The sequence below is a fragment of the Oncorhynchus kisutch genome, linkage group LG5 (assembly GCF_002021735.2).
Source record: "Oncorhynchus kisutch isolate 150728-3 linkage group LG5, Okis_V2, whole genome shotgun sequence".
In the NCBI taxonomy this organism is placed as follows: domain Eukaryota; kingdom Metazoa; phylum Chordata; class Actinopteri; order Salmoniformes; family Salmonidae; genus Oncorhynchus; species Oncorhynchus kisutch.
The window spans coordinates 3,264,991-3,277,490 of NC_034178.2; the positions used below are offsets into that span (position 1 = coordinate 3,264,991).

Genomic DNA, 12,500 nt, shown 5'->3' on the forward strand with positions numbered 1-12,500 from the left:
TAAATGGGAGGGCGGTCTGGGTGTTTTTGTGCTCCAGAAAGCCACCCAGACTATAGACTGAATAGCTCCACACCCAAAGCAAATAGACCCAGGGAGAGTCATTTTCATATTAACTGTAATCATGGCCACCAATCAGCGTGCAAATGTACAGAGGAGATACCGGGCATGGGTTCTACGGCTCTGCTCTGTTTTTCAACTGAGAAACTACATCTTTAGTCCACACACACACACACACACAACCCCCCCCTTCACCCACACACACACACACAACCCCTCTTCACACACACACAACCCCCCTTCACCCACACACGCGGCAGAGATGTAAAATACGGGTGTTTGGCAGTCCCAGTATAGTTTACATTCTCGAGGACTGTTGGGGAGCTACGGAAGTCAGACATGAGAGAGAGGTTTGGTGGAGCGTGAAAACGGCCCTGCAGAACAAACAATAATGAGGAAACAATTATAGAGCTCTTCAAGCAGACGGTCAACAACATCCAGACACAAACACACACTTAATGGCAACAACATCCGCCTATGACTTTGTTTATAATGTACATAATGTATACAACTCCCTCAATCTAATTTCACAGTATTTTTCTATGGCTTTTTTCACAAACGCTTTTGTCCTAAAGTGCTTAAAAGTACTTTACTTGGATGATATAATTCCCATTATGGATGTCCAGAACGACATCAGCCTAATGAAACAACTGGAAGACATTGACGTGCATCATTCCAATTCTGAGAACTGCATTACAAAGTTAAAAACTGTAAAGGAAGTAGGCTATGGCTATAATAATATTTTTCTCCAATTAAAAGTTTATTCTGTGACCAGGGGCGTCATGCACCCCAATAATCTGAGGGGGCACAAAATATGTGAGGGGTGGGGGGGTCTGTCTGTAAATTGGAGAATTTAGCATTTTTCAAACACCTGAAACAGATTTTTCCGGCAATCTAGAGCCATAATCATTACGCTTAATTCTATGTCACAAAAAAAATAATCTGCATATGTAACCACACATCTTGAGCGATCTATATTCTCCTGAAACTAAATATGCTTCTCTGATTCTCTGCTCAAATCTGAGTAAAATATTGAAAGGAATGTGAGTCTAATTCAGTACATTTAGTAATTGCTTGCTTTTCTAAGTCTATCAACCTTGCCAGCTGGCATGTCAACTAAGATAGTTAGACAAGCTAGCTACTCTAACTTGATTGATAGCCTGAAATGGCTTATTGGTAGCTAGTTATGAGGTTGGGAGATTGGGTACTGCTCATGGCTAGTTATCAAGCACCATCACACACACGGCAAGTGGTACCGGAGTGCCAAGTCTGGGACCAAAAGGCTCATTAACAGCTTCTACCCTCAAGACTGCTGAACAGTTCATCAAATAGTCTCCCAGACGATTTGCAATGACCACCTTATTTTATTCAACAACAAAAATTTGGCACAAGCTCGATGTACACTCATTGGACAATAACCACACACTCATACATACTACACTGACACTTCAACACATACACACCCAAAACACACACACATGTATATTGACGCAACCCACAAACACACACACACACGCACATTCCTTCACACTTCACACACACTGCTGCTACTCTCTGTTTATTATCAATTCATAGTCACTTTACCCCGTCACCTACATGTACATAATACCTGAATTACCTGGACTACCCTGTACCCCTGCACAATGACTCTGTACCGGTACCCCCTGTATATAGCCTCCACAATGACTCGGTACCGGTACCCCCTGTATATAGCCTCCAAAATGACTCGGTACCGGTACCCCCTGTATATAGCCTCCACAATGACTCGGTACCGGTACCCCCTGTATATAGCCTCCACAATGACTCGGTACCGGTACCCCCTGTATATAGCCTCCACAATGACTCGGTACCGGTACCCCCTGTATATAGCCTCCACAATGACTCGGTACCGGTACCCCCTGTATATAGCCTCCACATTGACTCGGTACCGGTACCCCCTGTATATAGCCTCCACATTGACTCGGTTACCGGTACCCCCTGTATATAGCCTCCACATTGACTCTGTACCGGTACCCCCTGTATATAGCCTCCACATTGACTCGGTACCGGTACCCCCTGTATATAGCCTCCACATTGACTCGGGTACCGGTACCCCCTGTATATAGCCTCCACATTGACTCGGTACCGGTACCCCCCTGTATATAGCCTCCACATTGACTCGGTACCGGTACCCCCTGTATATAGTCTCCACAATGACTCGGTACCGGTACCCCCTGTATATAGCCTCCACATTGACTCGGTACCGGTACCCCCTGTATATAGCCTCCACATTGACTCGGTACCGGTACCCCTGTGTATATAGCCTCCACAATGACTCGGTACCGGTACCCCCTGTATATAGCCTCCACATTGACTCTGTACCGGTACTCCCTGTATATAGCCTCCACATTGACTCGGTACCGGTACCCCCTGTATATAGCCTCCACATTGACTCGGTACCGGTACCCCCTGTATATAGCCTCCACATTGACTCGGTACCGGTACCCCCTGTATATAGCCTCCACATTGACTCGGTACCGGTACCCCCTGTATATAGCCTCCACATTGACTCGGTACCGGTACCCCCTGTATATAGCCTCCACATTGACTCGGTACCGGTACCCCCTGTATATAGCCTCCACATTGACTCGGTACCGGTACCCCCTGTATATAGCCTGCACAATGACTCGGTACCGGTACCCCCTGTATATAGCCTCCACATTGACTCGGTACCGGTACCCCCTGTATATAGCCTCCACATTGACTCGGTACCGGTACCCCCTGTATATAGTCTCCACATTGACTCGGTACCGGTACCCCCTGTATATAGCCTCCACATTGACTCGGTACCGGTACCCCCTGTATATAGCCTCCACACTGACTCGGTACCGGTACCCCCTGTATATAGCCTCCACATTGACTCGGTACCGGTACCCCCTGTATAGCCTCCACATTGACTCTGTACCGGTACCCCCTGTATATAGCCTCCACATTGACTCGGTACCGGTACCCCCTGTATATAGCCTCCACACTGACTCGGTACCGGTACCCCCTGTATATAGCCTCCACATTGACTCGGTACCGGTACCCCCTGTATATAGCCTCCACATTGACTCGGTACCGGTACCCCCTGTATATAGCCTCCACATTGACTCGGTACCGGTACCCCCTGTATATAGCCTCCACATTGACTCTGTACCGGTACCCCCTGTATATAGTCTCCACAATGACTCGGTACCGGTACCCCCTGTATATAGCCTCCACATTGACTCGGTACCGGTACCCCCTGTATATAGCCTCGTTGTTGTTATTTTATTTGTGTTTTTATTTTTCCATTAGTTTATTTAGCAAATTTTTCTTACTTACTTTTTAAAATGTCTGCATTGTTGGTTAGGGGCTTGTAAGTAAGCATTTCAAGGTAAGGTTGTAATACCTGTTGTATTCAGTGCATATGACAATATATATATTTTATTTGACACACACATACATAGACATTTATGAGAAACGTTGCCGTCAGACGAAATTTGCGCAGGAAAACGTTCCTCTACAGCCTCCAGAAATGATTCAAAATAAAACAACAAATATAGCACTACACACACACACACACACACACACACACACACACACTCCCTCACTCACCTTGAATGCGATAGGCAGCGTCTTGTTGCACCTCCAGTGTGTGGGTAGGACAGAACAGATGAAGTTGGGGCTGTCTGTCCTCACCAGTTCTCCAGGGTGTTCTGACAGCACCTCCACCATGCCTCGGTCTGCAATACGCAGCTTTCCCACCAGGGCAGCGCTACTGCTCTCCTGGGCACCCAGGGGCAGACCCTCACTCATCTTACCTGACAACAGGGTGGTGGAAGGGGGGGAGAAGCGCCGACCAGGTGCTGGGTCTGGAGAAAGATGGAGATGTAGATAAATAAGTGAGTGAGGACACAGACAGACACGACGCAGGCTTACGCACGAGCACACACACTATTGAGTCAACAGTATGTCAATAAGGCATATAACTTCTTAGTAAGTAAATAAAAACTCATTTAGGCTATTCACATTTTGAACTGTGCACATCATCATTATTTTCTATTCTGTTTCTCAATGTGCATGTAGTTTCAAATTGGCCTTCAGAGCACAGAATTATACAAGTTCTCAGAATAGAGCGCAATGAAATTACAACAGCGGAACCCAACCCTGGAGAGCCGGAGACACGTGAAACCAAACCGTTAAAAAACAGCCAGCGATGCTGTGTCTGACAGGGCCCGGCGCGCGCTGTCGGTCGGTCTGTCTGTCTGCCACTCAGCCAAGCCAACCACAATCGATGCCACATGTTGGCGGTTTGGAACGACCTGGGGTTTAAAAACCGCTGCTGCCTCTCGCTCTTTCAACAGAACTTGGAGTAGTGTAACACAGAACTGGACTGAACTCCAACTCCGTGTTGCTCTCATCTAACCATCCAATACTAACAGCAAACCACGCGCTGTGGATGGAAGGATTTATTTATAAACCGTTGATGAGAGGGGAAGTAATGTGCTTTGCATGTGTTTTAATGTGTTGTCCACTAGTTACCACAGTCACAAAGTTGAAATTGGCTGTAGGCCTATCGTAAAACTTTATGAACACTCAAATTATCTTTTTGGTCTTAATTTAGGGTTAGGAATAAGTTATCAGTGTGGTTAAGTTCAGGGTTAAATTTAGCTTCAAAATACATTTTTAAGAAGGAAGAATTATATCAATAGGCGGGGTTTATTACTTTGTGGCTGTGGTATCTAGTGACAACTGATTAATGTAGCCTAACCTCAAGTGTGTGCGTGCGTGTGTGTTGACATGTGTGCTTACATTTATACCCGCGCGCATTCACACAGCCAAGAAACACACCGAAACCAGAATTTGAAGAGGAAATAAACGTAATAATTGGCAGGACGCCAACGGGTTTTTTCTCTCACAGCGAATAGGCTACAGGCTACATTTGGAACCTAGCATGCACAAAGCACTAAACCACAGTTCAGAGGGAAGTTGACATCTTGGTTGATAATAATACACAGGTTCTGCCACAGTATGGTGTTGATAAGTTAGACAGGACAAGATGGGTATAGATACCAACACATATTCAACCGTGCGTAAAATGTGAAAATAAGTTAATGTACCGTATTTGGCGTCCCAAAGGAAGACCATTTGTACACCGCAGTAGGATCCAGTTAAACGGACTCTCTGTGGAATATATAGCTCTATGTTTCTTCTGATAGTTGCCTCTAAAATTAAACCCGTTGTCGTTAGATGAACTCTCCCAAGGCACGTGGATCAACAGTGGAAATCAGACGAGAGTCTGAAGGTACCTGCGCGGGCACGAATAAAACTGGGTCTATGCGTTGTAGTGGAGTAAAAGACCTTCGGTTAACAAATTACACACATCCCGCTAAATCTCGGTGTGTGAAGTCCTCATTCCATGATCCGTGTTATGGACACAAACTGAAGAGGCATCCACCGACCAGATACTAAATAAAACCCGACCGTCATTCAAGGAGGTCTCAGGGCGCATTCAAATGAGCAAGCGAGCAGCGAATATGAAAGTCCAGTTGGGTTATTTTTTTCTGTTCTTTTCCTCTTCTGTTGTTCTTCAATAACTTGTGAGTTACTCGCCACAAAAGGTCAACTTTGATGGATGTTCTATGGCTCCACAATTCGCAATAGGGATCTTCTCGTCTCTATGCGTGCCAACATGGGAGACGGAAAAAACTTTAATACTTCAATTTCGCTTTTATAAATAGTCTGGAATGTCAACGAGGAATAGGCTAGGATGTGTCACTGCAAACAGCCTTATATTTCGACAAACCCTTGTTGAATGCTCCGGTTGTGTATAGAGTTGAGTTTCTGCGTATGAATGAACGTCCCGACAGTGGGAGGCAGGGTTTTACTGGCAGTCAGTCCGTAGTGCTGGAATGCGTGCCTCCAGGGTTGGATTTGCATAGAGACAGATCTCAGCCAATAGAATCGAGCAACTACGGAGAGTCCGGGAGGGTTTAACCAATCAGAGCTGCGTCCGTCCAGGGATAAAGAACTGTGGGTTCTAAGGAAGGCTCTGGCCAGTCAATGGAATTCCACTTTGGGGCTGCGGTGCACGATGCCCGATGAGAGACGGACACAGCGGTCGCGCTCTAGTATTGTGGTTTTAACATAACAGTCAACCGCGTGCAATTGGATGTTGGATACCAATACAAAAACAAAAAACACAATAAAGTATATTGAAAGGTGGATTAAAATGATTGTTCACAAAAAAACTGCCCAAATCACAATTAGGCCTATGCGTTTGGACACCAAACACACATATTTAGTTGGAAATACACTTTAGCCTACCTAATGCCTGATATTTCCCGGATGATTTCTCGTGACGATGTCAAAACATAGTCTGCATACACCATAACAAAATAAGATGAGTAAATATCCATGCAATACGTTAGCCAATAAGACATAGCCTATGTGCCTATAACAGGAAAAGTAAAGAGAGAAGCTCAAATGACTCATCTGTCGATGAGGGGGACATTTATACAAAGACAGCCATTCTGCTGAATTCCAGGGCGCGTGTACTGTTCCAGTGGACATATTGGTCATGCGCTGATTTATTCGGGGAATATGATATCAGCAATAGCCACTACGTCACCGCTCTAACCATATAACCCAGGCTGCATCACATCTGCGAATAGATTATATGGAGGCCACAGTGGCGCATTTTGCGGACGATGTTCCATTTCATATAGGCCTATACCCCCTCTATAGCACTGTGGCTAGTGTCCAACGTGATGTGGGTTTAGAGGTTGACGTTATAGTAGGTTCCACAATCCATGCACAACACAGACATACTGAATAAAAACATTGACCAGGGGATGTATTTCATGATAGTGTGACAGAGCGTAAATGCGCGTGCTTAAAATTCAGCTTTCACGGTGTCAGAATGTAGGCTCTCATCCTCAACAACAAGACTTCAAATAAACAGTTATCTACAAGTAAGCATGAAAGTTACTTTTTGTTTTCCACCGCTGTGCAACAACGTTGCCACATAAATATTGCGGTGTAAAGTAGCGTAGTTAAGTAAAAATACTTTAAAGTACTACTTACGTATCCTAGTTTTGGGGGTATGTTTACTTTTACTGTTTATATTTTTTGACAACTTTTACTTTTACTCCACTACATTCCTAAAGAAAATATGTACTTTTTACTCCCATATGTATTCTCTGACCCCAAAAAGTACAGCATTGGTCAAATCCACGCACCTATCAATATAACTCATTGTCATCCCTACTGCCTCTGATCTGGCTGACTCACTAAACACATACTGCGTGTGTACGTACCCATGTCTGTCCGTAAATATAAAAACAAGAACGTTGTGCCATCTGATTTGCATATTATATGTAATTTGACCTATTTCTTAAACTTTTACTCAAATAGGCCTATGACAATTGAGTACTTATGTACATTTAAACCCAAATACTTTTAGACTTTTACTGGGTGACGTTCACTTTTACTTGAGTCATTTTCTTAAAGGTATCTTGACTTTTACTGAAGTATGACATTGAACACTTTTTCCACGACCGCATAAAGCACCTCCCAGGCCTTGTGGTGTCAGTGCGCAGTGTGGGCGTCGTGGCTGCACCAAATATCAACAATAGGTGGCGGCATACGATCTAAATCACCTCCTGGCAAATGGAGAGCTGTAACATACACGCAGGCCTCACTGTAGAGAATTATTTTATATTGCGTGACGATGTAAATAAAAACAGACGATCTTATATATGTGAATATTTTTGAATGGTGTAAATATGTTCCATTATGGAAATGATTTAACCCCACATTGTAGGCTACTTTCAAATTCAGATCAAAGCAGAAACAAAATGATTCTGAAATCCAAAAATTATGATTTTGCTCTCTCATTATCTCCTATGTTTAGCTCATTTCGATTGACCAGTTGAATATTCATCGCCACAGACTATGTGTCTTTGCCATGATGACTATGAAGAGTCTAGTCCACCTGTACACGCAGAGCTCAGCAGAAAGTATTCGTCTGATGAGTTTTTCAGTTTGATTTGACAAAGAGAGGTCAGTCTGACAGCCTTGTCGGGGAGTTTTAGAGAACTGTCAGTTTCTCTCCTCTCTCCCGGTGTTTTAAGAACGTATAGCCACAGGGGTGATGATAAAAAATGTAACGGCTTACGCATCCGCCTGGCCGGACCGACTACAGTGTCCGTGATAGAAAGTGACTGGCCTGTTGATGTTGGATTGATTCATTTAGGCCGTAACGAAATAATGGATAATGGTGCGTATTTTTTGCAATGGACACATTCTCAAGGCAAAAAAAATGTTTTATTATTTTATTATTTTTATTTTTATTATAACGGATAAAAAATATTTATTTATGTGGATTCCCTCTGATTAATCAAGGTTCCTATACTTAGGAAGTGTTGACATAGACCTACAGAAGAACTTTAATTCAGTTAGGCTTATTTCCCATGCTCTTGTGCGCATGGGGCTGCGAGCAGAATGTTGAGTGATTATTCATGTTTAAAAGTATCAACTTCACGGACACATCCAAACAGCTTCCTGGAAATGTGATTCAATGGTGCCGGATAAAAGAAGCAGAAGCTAAATCGCCTAAAAAAGGCCAGCCACTTGTGCCATGGCTGAATAATCATAATAATAATTACAATAAAACCACATAATGCTCTAAAGTCAATCATGTCCCCTTGAATAAAGCATTATAATTCAGTCAATCAAATAAGTCCGTTATAACCACATCCAATGACTCACGTAGGCTAGTTATATCTCTGTGCAGGTGTGTGTCGTGACCGCAAGGCTGGTGTTTGAGCATTTGACTGGAAACGCATTTTGTCGCAATTGTTTGTGTTGAAATATATCCGTGCTGAGAGATGGACACAACTCATCTTTACATTTAAAAAAAAGTTTAACTAGGCAAGTCAGTTAAGAACAAATGATTGTTTACAATTCTTATTTACTGCTTTGTTCAGGGGCAGAAGGACAGATTTTGACCTTGCCAGCTCGGGGATTCGATCCGGCAACCCTTCGGTTACTGACCTAACGCTCTAACCACTAGGTTACCTGCCGCCCCCGATAATGTCATCTTTTACAATGCAGCACACCACAGCACTTCACGCAGAACCGACCAGCACATGCCAGATTGTCCCTCAATTTTAAACAACAACCAAACAATAGGCCACAAATTAGGACTACATTTATGTATGAAATTTAGGACACAAAATATTTCAAACTGATGAAGTGGTTCGCAACACATCAGTTTAACAGAGTATAAGAGATACATTTGATTGCAAACGGATCCTACTAAATCTATAATTGGAGATGTAATTTATTATAGCCTATTCTAATATCGTCGTATATACATTTAGGATTTCATTAATAAAACACAGGGCTCAGTTAAAATGCCCCCTTGGAGATGTGCTAATTATTAGATCATTGTTATAAACAATAAAACAAAGCATATAGCCTATTTACTCCTATATGACACATCAAATTAAATAGATTCGATTCTAATTAAAACAAATACAATTTAGTTTTTTCACATGCTAAAGAAATGTGACGCAGTCTGATTTTTGAAAGCCGTATCCGTAAAAATGTTGTTTGCCTATAAAATTGAAATAAAAAACCTATAGCCTACAATCACGGCCTAAAATATTCAATCATTAAAAGAAATCGAGATTTCAATATAATGTAAGGAAATATTTCCTCACAAATGAACCGACTTTACTGTTGCCTAAAGAATGAACTGCTACTTTGAGGGGACAGGCAGGGAGAGTTCAACAAGAGAGAGAGCGAGAGGCTTGGATTTCCTCTCGTCCCATTCACCTCTGAGCAGCGGTAATCGGATAGGCGCAAACTGCTTGATCAATAATGTATGTAGTCGGCTATCAAATCTATCGATATGCGTCGCGAGGCTACACGCTGCAGCATGTTTGCGCGATTAACTGGAGGCCGCTTCCATTGCATTGGGAAAGAATCAATTCTGGAGAGATGATTGGTTTAAATGACAAGTCATCAGCATAAAACAACGGATCTAGCCTACCCATGAACCTATAGGCCTACAGAGTAATATAGCCTAAAAAAAATTTCGATGTAAAATAAGACATTCATTCATTCCTTGTTTTTTGAGCATCAGTTAACATCAAGTAAGGTGAACCACCCAAACCAAAATACAGCCGCAACACACAGAAATAAAAACTGTTGTATGTTGTATCAATCAAATGTTTCACTCTTGGTTTCTTAACCCCATTCAGGAAAACATTGGAAAACAGACTGGAGAAAGAATGAGAGGTGAGAGAAAAGTAAACAAAATAAGATTTAAAAGGCTGAGAGGAAGCGGGTGATGATGATGATGGTGGTGGGGATGATGATGAAGATCATGAAGAAATTGCAGCAGGTAAAGATGAGTTATGAGGAAGATTCAGGGCAAATGTCTTTCAATTTGACAAACAAAGACAAAGACGACAGTGGTTGAGAGGCAGACAGTGATGATGTTGATGATAACGATGAAGAGGAAGGGGTAGACGAAGACGACAGTGGTTGAGAGGCAGACAGTGATGATGTTGATGATAACGATGAAGAGGAAGGGGTAGACGAAGACGACAGTGGTTGAGAGGCCGACAGTGATGATGTTGATGATAACGATGAAGAGGAAGGGGTAGACGAAGACGCAGGTGTAGTAATAAAAGCAGGATAGATTACCAAAGAGCCCATTGCCAGTTCGGCCTTTCCTCATCAGGTACATGGCCCAGGACAGGGGACCGGAGTTGGAGAAGGGCCCAGGATTCATGCTTCGTCTCTGGGTACTTGCGGAGCGAACGGTGGGGTGGGTTTTTAAGACCCAGCACAGGAATATGGAAAGCTAGATCCCCCTCACTCTCACCCTCGTCCTTTTATACCCACCCACCCACCACCCTACCCACCCCCCCCCCCCCCCTCACCCAAGATATTAGTGAAAAACTGAAAACGAGAGAAAGAAGGAGAGAAAGGAGGGGAAAATGGATGGCATCCACTCATGCTTAATATATTCCCTCACTAAGCGTAGCCCCGGGGGACTCGGCATCACTCTGCCCTCAGGCAACTCAGACCTGCTAATTTCATTTAGTGACTCAAATGATTTTTCTCTCTCTCCTTTCCTCTCTCCATCGCTCCCCCCTCCATGTCTTTTTCTCACCTCTCCCCCCCTCGCTTCTTTTTCTGACAAACGTTGAAAATAAAGGCAAAGAGCAGGGGATTGAGTTGGTCTTAGCCATAAAGACTGGTTTGTGTTTTAAGTAATTAACATCGAGTTTGTGGATCACATGAAGAAGGACCATTGTCTCAGTGGTTCACGCCAGAGTTTGTGGATCACATGAAGAAGGACCATTGTCTCAGTGGTTCACGCCAGAGTTTGGGAACCACACGGTCCTTACACTGGAAGATCTGTAAACCAGATTCGAACGACGGAGACAGTTTGATTTGCCTGTGACAGCTCCTGAGGTGACATGACCACTATGGCTGGTCTCTGGCTTCCTGGAAACCGCCTAGCGTGACACGGATCTGTCCTCTGGTCTGGCTGAGGTTGGTGCATGGCCACTGAGGTTTCTGGGTCGTCCTCCACACACACCCCGAATCCACCACTCATAGTCACTATTCCACAGATCTGGGCCCAACGGAACTCTGGGTACACCAGTGGCAGTACCACAGGACACCAAATGTGTGTGTGTTGCAGGGATCTGGTACCCCACAGCAGGTCATGATGGTCTAGTGAAGGCACTACTAGGGACAAGCTTGACAGGATGTGTCGCCTCTGTCACCACACTGTATTAGTTGGTTGGAACCTCCTCTTCCACTCTGCCAATCTCTGCAGGTCAGAGTTTCTCTTTGGGGACGTGGATTGAACTGTCCCTCTAATCGTCTTTTTCTTTATACTTGTTTATCTCTCTCTCTCTCTCTCTCTTAGGGGACTGCTGTGTTCGTGTCCTTTCTGTCTCTCTCTCGTTCTGACAGTCTCTCGCTCTCTCTCTCTCTCTTAGGGGAATGCTGTGTTCGTGTCCTTTCTGTCTCTCTCTCGTTCTGACAGTCTCTCGCTCTCTCTCTCTCTCTCTCTTAGGGGACTGCTGTGTTAGTGTCCTTTCTGTCTCTCTCTCGTTCTGACAGTCTCTCTCTCTCTCTCTCTCTCTCTCTCTCTCTCTCTCTCTCTTAGGGGACTGCTGTGTTCGTGTCCTTTCTGTCTCTCTCTCGTTCTGACAGTCTCTCTCTCTCTCTCTCTCTCTCTCTCTCTCTTAGGGGACTGCTGTGTCCGTGTCCTTTCTGTCTCTCTCTCGTTCTGACAGTCTCTCTCTCTCTCTCTCTCTCTCTTAGGGGACTGCTGTGTTCGTGTCCTTTCTGTCTATCTCTCGTTCTGACAGTCTCTCGCTCTCTCTCTCTCTCTCTTAGGGGAC

General features: G+C 44.1%; 1 protein-coding gene across 5 annotated transcripts in view; it reads right to left on the minus strand.

The window, feature by feature from the left end:
* The window catches only part of LOC109883367 (runt-related transcription factor 1), a 57,718-nt gene that overhangs the window by 13,329 nt on the left and 31,889 nt on the right, over window positions 1–12,500 (minus strand). For 3 of the 5 annotated variants that reach the window (XM_031824085.1, XM_031824083.1, XM_031824082.1), the window contains exon 3: window positions 3,676–3,932. In XM_031824085.1, coding sequence (XP_031679945.1) covers window positions 3,676–3,932 — 257 coding nt within the window. Of the gene's footprint in view, window positions 1–3,675; window positions 3,933–5,180; window positions 5,932–12,500 lie in introns of those variants that run through there. The other 2 variants (XM_031824086.1, XM_031824084.1) reach the window with 2 other exon arrangements.